The sequence below is a fragment of the Pomacea canaliculata genome, linkage group LG11 (assembly GCF_003073045.1).
Source record: "Pomacea canaliculata isolate SZHN2017 linkage group LG11, ASM307304v1, whole genome shotgun sequence".
NCBI lineage: Eukaryota > Metazoa > Mollusca > Gastropoda > Architaenioglossa > Ampullariidae > Pomacea > Pomacea canaliculata.
This window is the reverse complement of record NC_037600.1, coordinates 14,382,769-14,402,761: the sequence shown is the minus strand read 5'-3', so window position 1 is coordinate 14,402,761 and position 19,993 is coordinate 14,382,769. Positions and strand designations below refer to the sequence as shown.

The 19,993-nt window shown below is 40.9% G+C and overlaps 1 protein-coding gene across 1 annotated transcript in view; it reads left to right on the top strand.

Annotated features, from left to right (window-relative positions):
- LOC112574896 (centrosome-associated protein 350-like) overlaps positions 1 to 19,993 on the top strand; it is a 35,224-nt gene that overhangs the window by 7,854 nt on the left and 7,377 nt on the right. Inside the window, 31 exon segments of the mRNA XM_025256259.1 lie at positions 1,501 to 1,692; positions 2,144 to 2,407; positions 2,573 to 2,689; positions 3,036 to 3,230; positions 3,514 to 3,579; positions 4,107 to 4,312; positions 5,034 to 5,120; positions 5,419 to 5,558; positions 5,771 to 6,207; positions 6,865 to 6,975; positions 7,601 to 7,761; positions 8,171 to 8,263; positions 9,196 to 9,337; positions 9,946 to 10,177; positions 10,835 to 10,921; positions 11,078 to 11,225; positions 11,361 to 11,561; positions 11,888 to 12,065; positions 12,307 to 12,493; positions 12,783 to 12,907; positions 12,997 to 13,137; positions 13,335 to 13,624; positions 13,941 to 14,039; positions 14,550 to 14,639; positions 14,759 to 14,804; positions 15,011 to 15,116; positions 15,487 to 15,698; positions 16,442 to 16,930; positions 17,387 to 17,547; positions 18,371 to 18,629; positions 18,917 to 19,911. Of these exon segments, the coding sequence (XP_025112044.1) occupies positions 1,501 to 1,692; positions 2,144 to 2,407; positions 2,573 to 2,689; positions 3,036 to 3,230; positions 3,514 to 3,579; positions 4,107 to 4,312; positions 5,034 to 5,120; positions 5,419 to 5,558; positions 5,771 to 6,207; positions 6,865 to 6,975; positions 7,601 to 7,761; positions 8,171 to 8,263; positions 9,196 to 9,337; positions 9,946 to 10,177; positions 10,835 to 10,921; positions 11,078 to 11,225; positions 11,361 to 11,561; positions 11,888 to 12,065; positions 12,307 to 12,493; positions 12,783 to 12,907; positions 12,997 to 13,137; positions 13,335 to 13,624; positions 13,941 to 14,039; positions 14,550 to 14,639; positions 14,759 to 14,804; positions 15,011 to 15,116; positions 15,487 to 15,698; positions 16,442 to 16,930; positions 17,387 to 17,547; positions 18,371 to 18,629; positions 18,917 to 19,911 (6,257 nt within the window).

The window sequence follows — 19,993 nt, the reverse complement described above, 5'->3', positions numbered from 1 at the left end:
ATTGTCCGGCCAAGTCTCTGGGCCAAGAAACTGCGGCAGAACATGAACTAGCAGGACCTGTGAATTCATTTCTTCGCTTTGTTTACTCGTTTGCCTGCAGTCGGCTTGGGCTCAATCATCATAAAAAGCAGACGGCAAGATTGTTTGCGACTGTAAAAGAGCCACCCAAGCGTTTGTGGTGTCAATGAAGTACTGATGGTGTACTTAGTACTTTACCTCCCTATCAGTAACACACACACCCCCACACACACACTCAAGAGAAGGAGAGAGAGAGGCGGACTTTTATGTGGTATAAAAGGTTGTTTATTAAAAAAGGCAGTAAATGAGCACATCTTAATAATAAAAAAAAACTATATAAAAGCTACATCGCTTGGCGCGCTGTTGGAGTTGTCAGCATTGCACCTTGTAGGTCAGCTTATGACGGGTTTCAAGATCTGGCAGCCAATGAGCCAGAAATGCCTATAATGAGACAGCTCTGTGTGTGAGTATCACGTGGGGTAGATCTTTGTCAATTTTCAGGCTTCCGATGCTTGCCATTGTTAGTGGAGACAAAAGTTAAATTTTTTGAAGTGCAGCGTTACCGCGATCAGACACACTCCCCTCCCTGCACCACCCTCCCCGTTACCTTTTCAATCGCACATGCTTGTGACGGACACGGATGAAAGAACAAAGGGACCTCTGCAACCGGATTCCGGCGCATTATGTAGGCGCGCGTGGCTGATTCCTGGGTGTTAGGAGCTGCAGGGCAATTGAAACTCGTGGAAAACAGGAGAGAAAGGAAGGGGTGGGAGAGGATCGCCACCGCCCTCCCCATTTCTGTTCATTGCCTGTAGTACAACATAGGAGGGGGGAGGGATCGTGCTGGATGAGCAGGCCGGATAGACGTGCTGCCGCAAGACAGGAGAAACCTGATCACCCACGAGATTGATCAGCTAGCAAGTACAATCAGTCGCTATCTATTCCTCGGGGTTGCATACCTTCGTATGTCGTCACTGGTCGCCATTTAACAACACACACAGAGAGTCGACCCATTATTCAAAGCATATACAGACACACTCTCTTCCTTTCTCGAATTATGTATATTTTATTTGAGATGACCGGTTGCCTTTTTTAATAAAATTTATTTTTGTTGATCATTCTGTGTTCAGAAATAGAGTTTCCAGAATGGAAGTCGTTTTTGATCATTTCTCATTGTTTCTATTGGGGCCTCATATTTGAGACACTTGGTTACACGTTGCTTTGCTGAGCTGACTAGGACCATCAAAGACTACAATGTTCATTCCCAGACTTCATTTAAAGTTGAAATGAAATATGAGATCTGTGGTCAATTCAAGCATATGACAGTAATGTAAAAGTCTTTAAACAAAGTATTACCCTGTTTTTGCATAGAACAAAGTGTGGTTTACCAGTAAGAAAACATTACATTTGGCTTGAACAACACTTGCAACACTTCATTTAGGATTTAGCTGGGTGTTTTGAGAGTTTCTGTCATCTGTCCAGACACCAGTCGCAGTGAGAGCTCAACTCTGGGACACTCAGACAGCTCCAGGGAGCCCACTCCTCAGCATGTCCTGCATGAGCTTCACGAGCCGATCCTGGTGGGGGAAGGAAGACACAATAGCAGTCTCACCCTAGACAAGGTGCCGCGTACGCGGAAAGTCGCCAGCGGACCACCCCTTCCTTCCTACAAGGGTATGTAAGAGAAAGAGAAAAGTATGGGGATGACGCCAGTTCTCTTGGAGAAGTCTTGATATCAGTTCACTGGGTGCACACAACTGGTTGAGATGCCTTAAGTGTTTTGGAACTAGTCAATGATCATGGTGTGGAGTTTATTGGGATTTTTTTTTTCTGAATTAGCCACAGGAATACAGCATGTAATGCTGTAAGGCAAGAGAGAGAGAGTGTGTGCCCACGTTCATGTATACATACATCCTTTCATGTCAGTGCATTTGAATTGTCTGGTGCATACCTGCATTGCAGCTAATATGGCTAACTTTTATTCCATTTGCTTAATTCATTGGATACTGAGAATTTACTACATAATTTCAACTACTATTGCATTAACATATTTTGACTAATAATCACACAACAACTACAGCTACATGCACTTTGGAGGATAACCAGCACGTGTCTCCTTTGACAGGTTTTTCAGAGGTCCCTTTTGATCCCTCTCTGCAAGCAAAAGTTAGACAAATCAATTGGCTGAGTGCTCCTAAGAAGAAAGCCATGCAAAAGCCAACCAATCCACCACAAGCAGGCATCCAGACGCATGTGAAATTTACCGCTAATGCAGCATCCAGTGTCTCTTCTGTACCAGCCACCGCCAGCACTAATACACATAAAACCAGGAGAGTGGGCAGGATTGTGGCACCTCATCAAAATAATTCTTCCAAACCTGGTGCTAAAGGTGATCTCAGGAAAGCTTTTCTTATACCTTCGTAAATTCTATCCACATCTCCTACTTGTCTTAAGCGAAGAGAGCATGCTTCTTGGTGAGGATGATTATGATTAAGTATAAATCACATTTTTTGATTATTATTATTATTGGATACACTTCTCATTATCCAAACAGATATTATAACCACTTCATCGTGGCGCGCAGGCCACGAACTTGTGTTGCGAGAGCTTGGTGCCACTAAGACAAGAAGTCACAGCACAGACAGAAATAACAGTGGTGGTGCACACAGAGGTACAGTAGCTGTGCTTGTGGCTTTCCTTTTGGTGCCGACATGAAAGACTGCATGGCATTTTTAACAGGAGCCTTTGAGCTCTTTTTGTAGGAATTAGCACTGTTTTTCTTCTTTTGCCTAAACTTTACAGTTGTTTCTTAGTTTTCCTTTCTTCAGAACTTTTCACTAAATAATGGGAATTGTGGCGGAAAACTGCCTGACATCAAGGTTTCTTTGCATACACTTACACTGAGAAGCTTATTTCAAAATATGTTTTTGAGTGCAATGTTTTATTGAAAAAATGAGAAATGTTTATCATTTACTGTTTGTAAACAAGGTAATATATTGTGTGTGTGCATGTGATAGGTGGCAGTAATAGCGAAGATCACAGACAGGTACAGCTAGAACAACGAGATCTTGTGGACAGCACACAGTTGCTGCCGACAGCAGCAGATCCCTTTGCGCCTGTCACTTGTAAAGGGACAGATGGCACAGAGCACCTGGCCCGCTCTCGAGCCTTGTCTGAAGATGCCAAGAAGATGCTTCAAGACCTGCAGCTAGGTGTGTGGAAATGTTGATTGTATGCCCCAGAGGTATTATGTTGGCCTAGAACAATGACGTCCTTTGCATTTACAAGATTTAGGATATGTGATTTGTATGTGTGTGTGCATGCGCATGCCTGTGTATGCTTTCATCCATGCATTCATACTTTTGTATGCTTATACAATACAATGCATCTTTATTGTCTATGTCTGGTCGCAACAGAGATAGAAATTTTCCTTTGTTGCTGGGATTGGTAATGTTCACTCAGGCATTTCCCTCTGTCATTACTTTTTTTCTCTAGATAATGAGAAGGAAAGGCGAAGCATTTCATTTCGACGTCCTGCTGTTAAACGGAAAGCACCAAAACGTATGTACCCAATGGCTGATAGACTAGCATTTTATAAGAGGCAGTCTTTGTTTCATCTTCATCAATGAAGCACTGCTACCACAGCAGATAAAATATTTTGCAGAGTTTGGATATTTTTCTCTATTTAGAAACCAGATACCAGGCACCTTTTCATTTAACTTTTACAGAGATTAAATTGGGTTTTTTTTTTCGTATTATGTACAAAAGCTTCATAGTTTAGAGTAAATGTTTTGCTAATAAAGTAAAGTAAATTTGTGCTAATAATTGCCACAGCCATTATAAACATTTAATTAAGTTTTTCATACAAGTAATCATGACTTTTGTCTTAGAGAAGTTGCTCATTGTACCAAAATAACTCTGTACCTAGCTGAGAAAGGGATCATAATTTTTAGATGGTTTGATGTTTATCGTATAGAAGTTGTTTGTTATCTCAGAATGACTGTACCCAACTGAGAAAGGGATTATATTTAGAAAGTTCGATGTTGTCAGAGAAAAGCTTTTCATGATGTGGAAATGACTGTACACAGCTGAGAAAGAGAGTGATGAACATACAGCACACAAGCACAAGCATTACGATTCAGAATCGGTACGACAGTACATCGCTAAGCAAAAGGCTCAAAGGCAGCAACAGAAAGAGGCTCAGCGTAAGGCAGAGATGGAGGAGGCCCAGAAACGACAGCAGCTGATGCAAGACCTCATTGCCAAGCAGAAGTCTGCAGCCATGTCCAGCAAGGTAGAGCAGGGTGCAGATCCTAGTCATAGAATCAATAACAGCATTGAATTATTCATATTTTCTTTTTTAATTTTGATTTGCAGCAATTTTATTGACATTGATTTAATTCTTACTTAACAGAACTTCCGTATAGATAAATTTATTGTAAAGTTTGATGGGCTTTCTATGTACCAAGTGATTGGACATTCTTCTCAAGGAGAGTATGGATTACTGCAGGGAAAAAATAACTTGCATTTATTGGCTGATGTCAGTGCATGTGCAGTCGAGTTTGATACAAGATTTTGGAAGCAAAAATCAATCAATAATCTTGATTTTACTGTTTTTACTGGAGACTTGAGTGGCAGTTGTTTTGAAGCATTTCATTACCAGTGGGGAGATGCAGCATTAAAATGTCCATGAATAGAGTGAAGCAATCCCAGCATCGACTTGTCTCTTTCTGACATTTACTGTTAAGTAACCAAATCTCATCTTTGAGTTGTTCATTAGCTGGGCAATATTTTGCAGCTGGCCAGTGACGAACTTAGTTCTCTGGTCATTGGGTGGGAAAAAAAAGTAACTTTTTCTGTGCTTAGCAAGCAAAACTTAAACATGATAAAAAAAGCAATATTGTTTTGTTGTCGTTTTACTTAGTACTAAGGAGGATATAGTTGCATGCATCAGTCCAAAACTAACATAGAAAGTGAATGGATATAATTAATTTTTAGTTTGAAATTGTTGACAGCCAAGAAAAGGGAATCGAAGTTGCAAAAACCATGCTAGTGTTCCTCCTGACCAAGATGGCAATGCTGAACAGAACTCGCACTTGCTGGTAGGAAAGCTAGTCTCTTTTGGTGGTGTTGTATGATTTGATGTTGTTGATCATTAGGATGATTTGTGCTTTAAGACATTTCTATAGTCAGAAAAAGAATTGGGATATAGCTATACATGATCAGCAAATAAAAAAAAAATGAATGTGGAAAGCACTGAAAAGGGGAAAAATTTTTGGTAAAAAAAAACCCGATGCATTGTCAAATTTTCTGTAAGAGTGTTAGCAGTGTTAGCCAGAACTTAGCTGCTCCAGGTCAACTTGTAGTGTGACACATTGCAAATTTAGAAATATCACACAGGTTAGCAGCCATACTGACAAAGAGAATGCCAACAAAGATGGAAAGATGGATGTCAGTGACGATGAGGAAAGTGATGTGGACACACTGACAGGAAGCAATGATGATGGATCCACTCCTAGAGCCACCCCTGTTGAAAAAAGGTGAATTTCAGATTACCCAAACTAGTCTGGGTAAAAATTTTAGTCACAATTTTAATTGCATTTCTTTGTTTTTGAGGTAGAGCATCGTGTTTCAATACCATATTAATTTGAAAACTTCACTTGTATATACTCAACAGAATTTGAGATAGCACCAGGTATAGATATAGAGACTGGTGTTGCAGAATGAGAAAAATGTTGTTTGCTTGTCTTAGGGATCACATTAGTAGGGCCGCGCAGGAAGAGACAGCGACAGAACTCTACCACAGCCTCTTCCAGCGTCTGAAGCCACAGCACCAACACCACCACCATGCTGTAAGGCAGCCAGCCGCAGACACAAAAGATCCAAACCCCCAGCCCAACACTGAATCTGTCTTCATACCCGCTGGGGCTGACAAGTTCCCTGCAAGAGTGCTGAACCTTGATGTCGACACAGTCCTTTCCAGATTCGCTCAGGTGGTTGACCAGAGGCGCTCTCACAGAGCCAGGCCGGGGCTGCCAGGGGGTGGAGCAGAAAATGGTTTTATGTTGGGTCCAGGCAGCCTGGACAGTAATGGGGAAAAGCTGCGGGAAGAAAAACTGAAGATCTTGAAGGCCAATTCCCAAACCCTACAGAGCAAACTGGCTCATATGGAGAAAAACATCAAGACAGGTTGGTAGCTAGCCAAGCAAGTGCATAACCTGAAATCACTCAACTTTTTGTATACTCATATCTGAGATAAAGCTCTGTTAAAATATTGTGTAATTGTTTAGACTTTGCAATAAGGACATTCTTAATTTTGATTTTTGTTTGTGTGTGTTTGATTACATGCAGTGTTTGCTGCTCTTGTGTGTGTGTAAACGCAAGGAATATATCTGTGACCTTCCCCCCAAGACTTTGTACAGAAAGTGTTCCTGCATCCAAATAATGAGAGTATATTGAAACATTAAAATAGTTTGGGCCTGTGTCACAAGAGGGGAAGGGGACTAATACCAGCATCCAGCGATTGAGATGATTCTTAGAAAGATGAATCTTGGGTTATTACTTTCACGTTCCAGAGTTATATGTAGCAGAATTTTCACTCTTGATGTTGAATTTTTATGGCAGTGCATTATACAACACCACTGTTGTCTGAAAGCCTTGTTATAGTGTCTCTTACATCCATGGATAACATAATAATATAACATTTTCATTGAACAGTATTTTTTCATGTACCAGAAACCCATTTTAATTTCATTAGTGTTATGTCTAGCCCTTTTGGAAAGAGTGTTAAATATAAACAAGTGGAGTGAAAGAGGACTGAAGCTGAGAATATCTGATCTGTGGCAGTGGTTCCCAATGATTCAGGAAGCTGTAACATGGAGGAAGAATTTGTCTCTCACCATGAGAGGATAGCAGGGTCTCGAGACAAGTATAATGTTTTCACTTCAAACTTGCCAGGTATTTAAAAGCAATTTTAACGTAAAGTTTGCTGATTGATTAGTAGGGTGCATCATTCAGTGCTTTGCTTGAAAGGGCAGCAACTAGCATTTCACTGTGTCCTCCTGGTAAGTTTCAGATCCTAGTGACTATCTTTTTTAGGTTGCTGAATGTTTTGGATGTTTCTTTTTAAAATGTCTCCACTTTCTGAAATCTGAAGGTTAACTGGGTTTACATGGTTTACATGTCTTTGTACATTGCCAGCATGCAGATCTTTAACAAGAAAATGAGTTTTATCCCTCTACTGACAATTCTTAATTCTCAGCCCAACAGAATTATGAGCTGTGTAATTATATCCAGTTTTTAGATGAGATCAAAAGTTTGTGACCAGACATGTAGAGCCCACTAGGAGTAAGTGTTTGCAGCATGTGTAGATCTGGACTAGTTCTAAATTGTTGAATCTTGCAGACTTTGAAACAATGACAAGACAGAAAAAATCAAACAACAAGAACAGCAAAAAAAAAAAATGCATGAATGTTTTTTAATCTGCTCAACTGTGTGTTGGGCTGTAACTGAAGTCAAAGGTTACTCTTGTTTAATTTGTGTTTACTGACTTGTACCTAACACATGCTGTCCACTGATGTAGGTACTCAGACTGTTGGCAGCAGACACTCAGATTCTGAATCAGCCAGTGATGTCAGAGCATCTCGACTAGCTAGCAGAGAGGCAGGAAATGGTCTTGGACTACAGAGGGATAATTATATGGCAGTCCGGAAGGTCACACCACCAGCTGCTTCAGTACCTGAGGTACCAGTTTTTGTCATTTTTAGCAGCTGCTTCTCCAGCTAATGTTTTATGGCAACATTAAGATGTTTGTCATAATATTTTTATTTCTTTGTAATATTGTTATCTCTATGAGGCATGGGGCAAGAAAAAAGAAATAATTTGCTGGTTATGACAGTACTGAGAACTTACCAGGTGAAAAATTCTGAAGATCAAAGGTCTAAATGACTGTGGTTAAAAAAAATTACCTTTACATAGTAATCACAGTCATCAAGTTTATTATCCTCTCAGCTTGCTTTCCAGCAGCTTTCTAGCAGCTTTCTAGCATTTGTGAACCTTCATCTCTTAATCTCAAGTCAATAAAAATTTGTCCTCTGTCACTTATCAGTTCCACAAATCAGTCGTAGTATCTGAGTGCATTTCTGCCTTTCAGAAAGCTGACGAGGACTCGAGTGTGACTGAAGTGTCCACATTTAGTGAGATCACAGCTGCTGATGAGTCATCTAACAACTTAATAACCCCCAAGGTGAGTCAAGGTACCTTCTCTGGGCACACATATCCCCACAAGTGCAGTTTTAGGTGTTGCACCTATTGCAGGTTGTAGGATGATGGTATGGTATTGCTTGTCAAGATTTCAACATATCTGGTTCTCAGACACTTTTTATGCTTTATCTTTTATGAAAGCAAACTGGACTCTTTACAGTTTGCCTATTGGACCAGTAGGTCAGTGGATGACAGGCATAGACTTGTCCGGGCCAGAACTTCCAGTTGAGATATAGTTTCTTTGCCAAAGCAATAGCCCTCCTGAACTCCGCCATAGCTCATGTCAGGAGCAGTACTTGTTGAATGTGTCATTTTGAAGTCTGTTAGGGTCACGTGCCGGCTCACTTGTGTTTTGGCTGACTGCAATGTGTGGGTCATGTCTTGTCAGTCTGGGCAATGTCTATGTCTGTGATTGAAAGGAGTGTGGAAGAGAGAGCAAGCTTTGAAGAGGGATAGTGTTAATGTATGTGCATACTGATTATTCTTTCTTTTATTCTCTCTTTCCTCATCAAACTATATTCCGAGTGAAATGTCACTTGGCCAATAGACAAATTCTTTTAATTATTATTATTTTGGAACCTTTGCAGTAACATGCAATATCACTTTTGCTGTAATTGAAAGATTCATTGTGATTTCCTGATGTCCGTGTTGTTACCAAATAGTATCTTGCACTTTTGGATTCCTTCGTGACCTGACTCTTTTGAGAGTTGTAGGTTTGGTGCTTTTTTCACTTTAATATTCCTCTATGATTTTGCAGTTGACAGATAGTCCTTGCATCCATTATTCTTATTATGTTTGTGTTCATATCTTTTTAGTAATCACGCTTTGATCCCGCCTTTAATAGTGGGGAAAAGTGCTATACAAATTAACCTTATTATTATTTATTATTTTGAGATTTCATTGCAACTTTTACAGGTAGCTCAAGCTGTTGCTGACAAGCCAGTAGTTGCAGGTATGCTATACAAGACACCCAGTGCCTACAAGTGGGAGGAGCCCAAGGCTGATCCCTACAGTGTGTTCAATGTCTTCTCCAGACAGGTTCACCATGGCAGCAGAGGTAAGCCTGTATCATCTGTGTTCCACACACAAATCATTTTTGTGGTAAATGGCAACCAGTCTCTGAGCGCCTGCTTGCTTCTCCTCCAGATGTTACCAGAATAGCATGTCTATTGATGTTGGAACTCATTTCCTTTTAATGCTCTTCTTCCTTGAGGAATATTTGTGTCATACCACCATGACAGCCTCCCCAGTTAGACATATCCCTGAGTGCTCAAAATGCCCTCCACCTCCCATCTTTATTTTATAATTTTGAATCTAGACTATTTCTTGTTTTCTGTTCCAAAAACAAACAAACACAAAAAAGCATCTACGTAGCTGATTAAAATTAGCAATAAAACACATTAAACAATAATTTTGAACATGATTTCTTGTTAGGTTCATGTTAGTCTTCAACAAAACTGCCCAACTATGAAGAAAGTAAAATGCGAATGTGTCTCCTTGTTGCCTTTTACATCATTGGCTCAAGACATTGAGATCCTTAGCAGAAAAGAGACCAGGAAAGTCTCTCAACTTAAATTCATTACAACTAAAAGATAAAAGTTGATGGTGGTAGGTAAATGGATTTTAAAAATACACTTTTTATTGTAATTTTGAAATATTTTTCAGCCTTGAGGTTAAGAGAGAGTGACCAACCAGCAGACAGTGCTTCTGAAACTAAAAGCAACTCTGCAGTTATTAAAGACCCTGTCATCACCTCCACGCAACATATTGTCTCTGGTCACACATCAAGGGGTCACCATGTTGTGGCCAAAACTACGTACACCAGGATGGAGGCCACCCTTCTAGACAGAAACCAGACACCGCAGCAACCCATATCTAGCAGGAACAGAGCTACACGGTAAAGACCGATTTATGCATGCGTTGTGGGCGGTGTGAGGGGGGGGGAGATGATTTGTGTTTCACGCTAAGCCAGCAACTAAGACTATATCACGGCAAGGCAGCCAGCCCTGTAAACAGATGCCACATGCAGAGAAATAAAAGCATGCCCAAGACGAAAGCTGAACCCAGGACAGCCAACCCTCACTGTAACCATTGAGCCACTGGAGTGCCCTGCTAGGAAAGCTAGAGAATAGAATAACATAAATAGAATGGGTTATTGTTTTTTCCCAGGATACAGGGGCATTGTTGACCTGAATTTAAGGAATTTCCTTTACATAAAAAGTTCACTATGAGGAGCAAGTTTCTTAAACAAGGTTTACTCTTTTTACTTCCTGCTTATTAGTAGTATGGTCTTCATGCTGTTTAACAAGTACCATTCTACCCAGATTGCTCTCCCTTGTTTTTGAAAGTATCCACATCCACCCCATGCATGCCATCTTACTTAAGGAGAGTTCATGGAGAATGCTGTTGTTGTGTGCTTGTAGTTGTTAATAGTCACAATGCTATGTATTGGTGTGTTTTGAGATTGAGTGGATTTAAGATATTTAAAGAGACTAGTGAAATGGTGCCTCATATCAGTAGGTAGTCATAATGGTGGCAACATACTCTATTATAGGTCCGATGAGAGGGGACCACTCACTTCAGCGGCACACACTTCTGCTCCAAGTCTTTCTATGTCTGATGATTCCAGGTCTCTGGAGAGGTAAGGCACCACCTGTCAGAAGCATAAAAGAAACTATAAGGATTTGTGAGTGTTAAATGTTTGCAGTGGTCAGTCTCAGTATGCTACATACTAGTGGACTGGATCTTTTTTTATCATATTCTGTGTGACATACTCATGTGAATTTTCTGTCCACAGTGCAGAGGAAGACATGCCTAAAGCTGCATTCAGCAAACAGAGAATGTCTGAGAAGTTTGCCGGTGGCTTTCAACGCCAGACCTCTGACACAGGGCAGGAAACTGATGTATCACAAATGAGTGAAGATGAACCAAGAACATCCCTGAAGGTGTGCAGATTTTAATGTTGTGTTTTCAGAAACAACAAAGTTGTTCATTGTTAAAATTCCCAGTTCTCGTCAAATCACAGTTTAAAATTTTGAAATATTTTTGGCTAAAATGTTTCACATTCTCTATCCTTGCAGACATTTGAAGGGGTCTCAAGCGTGTCTCATCCTCAGGCAGAGGCAAAATGGTCACCTGCAGCACTAGAGAGGCAAATGGCTGCAGAGCTGGCCAGACTGGAGAGTTTGGGAGACTCCTTACAGCAGCTTTCTAGCATGGAACGAACACGAGCTGTTGCATTAGCCCAGCAAGAAACTGTCTCACTGGCCCAGATTTTGAAGGTTAGTGAAATATCAGGATGTGGCAGGCCTGAAGCAACCAGCTTACATTACTGTTGTGTTAGGTCGGTCACATCACATTACAGCAAGCAAAGACCCATTGTACAGAAATTGTCTTCTGGAGAGGTTCTCGCTCAACCTGTTAATACATCAGTGTAAAATCTTTACTGGACTTCCTTATGCACAAGATTGTGAGATTAAGACAAATTATTTTATTACGTATGGGTTCCATAGTTTAACTTGTGATAGTCATTAGGGACAGATTTCTGTTGTGGATCACTGCCATACAGAAATAGCAAGCATGATGATGACAATGATGATGATCACAGGCACGTCAGCAGGAGCACAGTGCAGAACTTCGGTCGCTGCAGCTAAAGGTGCAGGAGGAGCGCTTAGCATCAGCAAAAGAGCTGCAGCAGCAGCTCCACAACATGGCATCTTCACAGCACCGCACAGCTGATGCAGCCACCAGTGTGACACATGACACAAGTAAAGCCACTGCTACAGGTGAGTTATGTTGTGAAGGGTTCCATGTTTGCTTAAATCTTTTGTCAGTCATCATGTAAAGATTCTCCCCATTTTGCTCATTGTGTACGTGCATTCATATGTATGTGTATGTTTATTAAATGCATATACCAGTTTAATGAGCCCAGTACTTTCTATTTTTGTTATGTTTTTGCTATGTAAGTGGGAAAGGCTTGTTTTATAAACTTATCAAGCTTTTGAAATCATCCTTTCAATGTTGCAGTCAGCAAACAGCTGCTGGAACAGGCAGAAAATCGTCGGCCAGAAACAAAAGTCAGCAGTCCCTTGGTTTCCAGATCCAGGAGCTGGAATGACACAGATTATTCAGAAGCTGCAACTTCAACCCCACTCCCCAAGCCCATGCCTAAATCTCACTCCAGATACAGCTACACTTCATCTTCAAGAACCAAGTGAGTCTTTGCAACCTTAGATAAAGCCATCATGCATCTCTGTGGTTTGTTGCAAAAATGCTGGCTGTGTGTTAATTTTTTTATTAGATTTTTTTTTCATTTCTTTCCCGTTTCCACGAAAATCTTGTCACTGTGACCTTAATCTTATCCCACTGATGACCTTGGTCGATAAGTTCCTGCAGACCAGTGGATGTACAAGCATCGTGGGTTAAGGGTAGAGAGTATTTGTATATGTGAGATAGGATATACTACTAGTCTTATCAGTCCTACAACCTTGTTTCTTCTGTAGGAGTGTTGTGTCCGAAAATGTGAAGACAGCAGAAGACACACATAGTGATTCTGACTCCTCCATCCAAACAGCAAGTGATGTGGACACACACAAGACAGATGCCAGCATTGCTGAGGAAGTTCCTGGTGAGTTAGCAGGCTACTCTTCACATTAGTTCCAAAAATACTGAAAAAGATTATGTTTTGCAATCTGAGGATGTGTTTTTCTTTTTCAGATGGTGACTATTCTATGTCATTTGATGACTCCCTGACGGAAGAGGAGTCTTTCAAGCAGGTGCTACCATCAGAGAGCCACCGCAAAGATGCCAGACGCCGCAAAAGTGATAATGTCCAGACCTCCATTTCAAAGGATGAAGGTGTGTTGAGCTGTTGCTCTTTTGTCTTTATTCTCTTATTCCATCAAGAGTTGCAGATGTTTTCACAGTTACTATAAAAGAGTTAATATGAAGAAGACGAATACTGATGGAAAATCACAGCTATATATATATAAAATTTTCCACATGCAAAATATCAGGAATACTTCACATCCACTAAAATTTTTTCCACATTACAGCTAGTTCTTTAGCCTTGGGAGATTTGACTTCTCTCTTCACTGGAGAGGACAGCTTCAGCCGCTTCACAACTGGCATGGTTCGTCAGATCATGAGAGAAGAGGAGCTGCGGTCACAGCATCAGGCGTCACTGCTGAAGCTCCGAGAAAAGGCTCTGAAGGAGAAGACCAAAGCAGAGCTTGCCTGGCTGAAGCAACAGCGACAACGCCTGCGGGACAAAGGGGCAGATGATGTCTACCCACAACTGGACCACAAGGAGAAGACCCTCTTGAAGCACCTACAGGAGCAACAGGTGAGTGGAATTCTCTGAGGTGGTGCATGTTTTGTGTGAAATGTGCAGGGTTGAAGTGGTGTATGCTGTGTGTGAACTGTGCACAGTTGAAGTTGTGTGTCCATCACTGTTGAGTAGTGCACATTTAGGTATGAGATGAACGGCAGAAAAATTATTTTCCAGTCACCTTCTTTTAAGGATGTACTTGTGTTTTTATTCTTTACCGCCACTACAGTTCTTGAATATTATCTTTGATATGTGTGTGTGTACCCATGCATGTTTGTATGTGTGTGGTGAATTGTATGCTCTCTTGTGATTCTGTGATTTGTGAACGCAGGCAGAGATACGACATCTGCGAGAAGCCAACCGTCTAGCAAGCAAAGAACGCCAGAGTCTGCTGAAGCAGCATGAAGAGATAGCCAGAATGCAGCAAGAGGTCTGTGACAATCACCACGTGACTTTATGATAGGACTGTCTTTCAGGGTCAAAGATTTTGATTTTGCACATTTATATCTGCCATTGAACAACATAAATACAGAGATGAGCTGATTATTGTAAATGGCTGTTTTAATTTTGTTTAATGTCACTTCTAAAATGTCTTCTACATTGTCAACCAGTAACTAAATGAATTCTGTAATGAAGGCTTTTGTTGATTTTTTAATTTTTTAACAAATGCTGTAAACATCTACCAGTGATGTAGTAGAATGACAATGATTTACTTCACATGTACCATAAAGAAAACTTGAGAACAATGAATTTGAAGTCTTGAAAGAAGTCATCCTTTTAAGCTAAAATATCTAGAATCAAGTATATTAACTGTGACAGCCATAGGCTATAAGATTATTGTTGTCTTATTTTAAGATTAAAAATGGGGGTTTAGAGGGGAGGAGCTTGCTGGGTTTGTCTAACCAAGAAGACCAGTTCACCAGAATATCTTTCTTGGCAGACACGGCAAAAGCTGAAGACCTTACAGAAACATGGCGCAGGGAGACTAGGACGTCCAGCTGAGGTCCACACGGAAGATGAAGCCAACCTGGTATGTCTTCACTTCTGTCTGCTGCCTTTGAGATTAAGATGCCACCATCTTTGAGTTCCTTGTCATGCTGTTGTTTCATTTGTAGTAACCCCCATTTCTGTCTTTCTGTCTTGATGCAGGTGGAGGTATTGTCAGATGCTAGTGAAGACACTTCTGTGGTGAAGAGTAAGTGAATTCTGGTTTTATTTATTTGTTGTTATTTGTTTGATATGTCTTTCCATTTTACTGTCCTTTGCTTCAGTTCAGTGCTTAGAGCATGACTATGTAATGATACAAAACTTTATGAATGAAGATGATCATTATTATTCTTATTGTTATAACAAGCAGATTTTATGCATTAGCAGTCAAGAGTTATACCTTTTCATGTGCAGCGGCCAAGTCAGATTCAGAGATGTATGGAGACCTGGCATCTCAAAGGAAACCGAAGGGAGAGAAACAAAACATAAGAAAACAACAGAAACTGCGCTTGGATCAGAAGTAAGTTAGCTGTACCAGTTACAGGTTTATTTTCATAAATAAATTCCCCTTCTTTGAGATGCTAGTTGCTATACATACCCATAAGAGAAACATAACTTCCTTTGCCTTTTAGCTATGTGAAAGTTTCTTCCTTGGTTCTAAACCCCCCAACTAGCTGGCGACACTGCAACTCCTTTTTTGATTTTTTTTACTGCAAGTGGTTATTCAAGAGATTTCTGTTAAATATGGTTCAAGCAAAGCCAGTGTGCGGCTTAAGAGTAATATTTTCCCGCGTACCATTGTTTTACAGTTTATGTGACAGAAATCCTTGTCATCATCGCCACAAATGTAGTCACAGAACCACTTGTAAAGTCAGTTGTGTCTTTTCCAGATACCTGACAGCGAGAGAACAAAAACTAATGGAGCGTAAAAAGCAAGCCAGTGAACTTCTGAAGTGGAAACAAGACCTTGATGCAGAAGAAGAGAAGGTGATGCAGTTGGAACGGTCAGCCCTCCAAGCTTGGGGAACCCGCACACAGCCTGCTGACAAGAAGCATAGCAAGGATGTTGGCAAGGATTCCAACAAAAATCATGACAATAAAGGTAAGTTTCCATAGCACATGCTGGAATGTAAGCTTTGCAGTCATTGCATGAGATCTTCAGTCAAGAAAAGTTAAGAGGACAAGAGTCCTCTGCTTGCTTGTTACCCAATCTAGCATATTGCTTTCAGCACTGATGCAGTTGTCCAACAACTTTTTCTCAAAAAGGACATAGAGTTGTAATTAAGACTTTGTGCATTGGTCTAAGACCAAACAAGTCTGCTCTTAGCAAAGTCACCGTGTAACTTTTCATAAGCTTGCAGACATGCTTGTGATGCAACACTTGAGGATTTATTTAGGGTATTTGCTCCTGTTCAAAATAGAAGCGACATGGAGTCTGAAAAGTCTTTCAGACCTCTAGACTTGGTATCAAAAGGGAGCAATACTTAATTCCAAACAAATCTTGTTTTGATGATAAAGTATAATCTGTGGTTTACAAGTTCTGCTAATAGAAAATAACAAAGCATGAGGTGCTTGTTGGTGCAAGATTTTTAATACAAATTAAATTATTTGTTAAATAAAAATAAGTGCTGAGTTTTGTCTTTGCCTTATGCTTTCAATTGACTATGAATTTTTTTTTTTTCCTATACTTACATTTAAAAAATTTTTTATCCATATAAATATTTACCAACATTTTGACAGGAAACCATTGTTGTTAACACTGAAGCTTGAGGGATCACTTGTATTTATCTCATATACTCATAGTATAATCACCCTCGATCCTTTTGTCTCTTACTTGCTTCATAGTGGAAAGTCTTGGGAATCTTCGCCCTGAAACTGCTACCAGACCTGAAACAGTTACCACCTCAAAAGAAGAGTCATCGCTACTGTCTCGCTCGGAGGCTATCTCAACACACATTTCTGTTTCAAAAAGTGAGAGAACTGACCATCGAAAGATGCACACAGAGACCTCTGATAGGCAGTCCCACAGCAGTGCATCATACTCTCCACAGGCCAGTGGAAGTGAAAGCTCAATTCCAGAAGACATCCCAGATGGAGCAGGCACCAGCCACCCCACCTCAGGCCGAGGGAAGCAGCAGATGCTTGACTCCAGCGACGAAACTATCATCAACAGCTCCGTCAATGAAGAGGAGGAGGCTGACAGCCCAGGCCATGACAGGGGAAAGAAGTCATCTGTGGGTCGGTTGCTTCCTCCTGGAAACTCTCCATTGCCTGTTCCGTGGTCTCGGAAGACAGGGTCAGAGAGCGAGTCTGAGGAGTCAGTGTCCCATACAGGTGAGAGCCTGTATTATGATGTCTTTACTTGAGGCCTTGCCACCATTTAATTTTCCAGAGCTTTAATAAATCATTTCAAAACAGTTTGCACTTCACTAGTTCTTTAATCACCATGGCAGCTAACATTTCCCTCAATGCATTAATGCAGTCCTGACCTCATATAAGAAATAGATTTGAAGGTATTCAACTCTTTGAATGCAGCATTCCTTTCTCTAGAATGGTCAGAGTTCTTACAAAGAGGATTTTTAAAATGGCTGTAAACCCAGCCATTTTCTGAAGCAAAATGCTGGCATTTCAATACTTCATATAGTTAATGGAAGCACCCTGAAAACAAGTTTAATCATGCAAGTTTTTTTTTTTTAAAAGCTCAAGACTACTACCGCACTACATAATAATATAAATTGCAGCACGTTATTACCAGTTTTCTGATATAAAACTATTGCATCATTCTGACAGAGACCGTTTCTGATGTGTCGGACTATGAAGCTCGTATCAGACAGCTTAGTGACCTTCTCCAACGCAGGCGTAAGGAGGCAGACATGTTGAAAAAGGAGCGCTCTCGTCGTAAGAAGGACAAACTGAAGGCCCAGGAAGAGTCACTCAAAAAGCAGCTGGAGGTGACATATTTGTATATTTGTTGTTGCAGTGGGACAGTTGCCATTTTTTTGCAGATCGAAACGCATGCAAAAATATCTTGATGGTTTGTCTTTACTTAAGCTCATTCTATCTCGATTCAAGAAATGAAATATTCAGGCTCAAAAGCATTGACACTTAAAGACAGTTGTAACCTGGCAAGTAAAGGGTGGCAAATGTGTTTGAGTTTGTCCAGCAGTAAGCCAAGAACAAAGTGGTCTGCATTCAGAGAAAATAATGTAAAGAGTCCCATTGCCAGGGTTGCCCCTGGATTCAGATCTTGTCTCCAGCATGCTGTTCTCTCTCTTTATTGGGCATCTGGTTACTTGCTGGCTGCCTTACCATGATATCCTTAGTTGTTGGTGTAAAACATCCATTTCTCCCCCTCCCCTTAAGTTCTGGGATTCAGAACTGAGCCTTATGTTTGATGCATGTTTGATTAGTTAATAATGAGAATTAGAGACTGGCATGATAATTTTAAAATTAGAATTAGGTGTCGCATGTCAAGGAAGCTTCTTAGGTTTTTGATAGTCAACAGCAGTTTCCCTGTATAAGCTCCTTCTTTTCTCTCTATGTTGTCTGAAAGAAGACAGATTTATAAAATAGCATAACGTCATGCAGATGGATTTACCAGTCGTGTATGTAATAAGGCTGTGCTGCATAGTGTATCAGGTAGGTAGGCTCACTAGAACTGTGTGTGATGAGGCTATGTGGTACACTTTTTAACTTGGCATGGGTAGTGCTTCTTTGATATCTTAAATCTCCTTTGGACTCTTAGCTCTGTGTCACATAAGTTTGTTTTTGCAGGCGTATGAGAACTTCATTGCCCAGGTGAAGGCAGAACAGGTTGACTTGGAACACGAGGCAGGACGACCAACTGTGCGGCCACAAATTAAACAACCCAAATCCAGCCCTAGCAAGTCTAGCATTGCCTTGTCTTCATCTTCACCAAGCCCTTCAGGTCAAAGTGGCCATCGAGATGAAGGAAGCAACTCTTCCAGTCTGGATGAGACACGAGACAGTGCTGAATCAAATCAGACTTCACCAGCACTTTCTGATGGACAGGGTGAGCAAAAGAGGCTTCTTAAAGAGTTTTATATTTTTGAAATTGTCTTTGAGTCTTTACCTTCCCAGATTAATGACTACCTTTTATTTCTGTAAACAGCAAAGCTCTTCAGGCATATAATTCAGCACTTTATTTTCTTATTTATTCTCAGAAGAGAAGTAGCAATGTTACCATATATCAATGATATATTATTTAGTCTCCTTGCTTAGTGTGCAGAAATTTAAGGAGCAAACAAGTTAGTCTTAAAACCATAAAGAAAACTAGCATGTTCTATTCATCTCCTGCAGATTCTAAAATTTTGCCTCTGGCAGAAAAAGAGAAAATGAAGAAAAAGACTACCACTTTCATGGATCGCATCTCAGAGGGTAGCGAGTCCCGGTCAGAACACTCTCCAGGAAGTTCAGCAAAGAGTCACAGCATTATTAATAAAGACCACAGCATTTCAGATGATCATAGTGTGCCAGAAGTCATTGAGGATGCCATCGACGAGAATTCTCAGCTCATCAGCATTGGCTCAGGACGCTCGCATTCAGGTGCCTTCACAATCAAGACCAGTCTTCCATCAAAGGTGGATGAGGAGAGCAAGACTCACAATAGTCTTGCTGACGAGGCACATTCTTACAGCATGGACTTCACTGAAGGTGTGTCGCAGAGTCTTGGCCATAGCCACAACCGAAAGCTTCCTTCTGCCCGCAGTGATGCTTCTTATGGATCTGGCCAAGGCATCAGATCTGAGGCAGAGATTTCCGAATGCATCGAGAGCGCAGCAGCCTCTTCTGCGAAATCTATGGACAACTCTTTGTCATCTCCTCCTAAGTTGACCCTGATCAAATCTCCATCTGGTAGCATCAAGGACATTTCGACCGCTACACCTGCCTCCTCTCACCCAGTCACTGGTATCCAGGAGTCTGACAGTGAAAATGAGTCGAGAATAAACTCTCACAGAAGTCTTTCAAGGCCATCAAGTGAAAGATCAACCGGCTCTACCACCTTCAGTGATATGCACGACTTTGAGGAAGAGGATGATGTTACCAGTTCAGAATCAGACAGAACACCAGTCAGAGCAGGGACCCCTAACAAAGAGACAACTGTCCAGATGGAGATGGATCTGAGTGTGTCTGCCAGTCTTCCATCCTTATCCGAGAAGCATTTGTCAAGTAAGACAGCACAAGTGAGCCAGCGTGAATCATTGGATGCTCAGCTCGGGGATTTGCTGGGTCTTGCTGAAGATGAAGCCACCCCAACACACACACCGCGAGTTACTTCACCCCTCCTTGGCCAGGTAAGAAGTTCTATATGATGTACATAAGCAATTAAAATTGAAACTTCATCTGGATTGTGCAATGAAATAGTTGTGCTAAAGT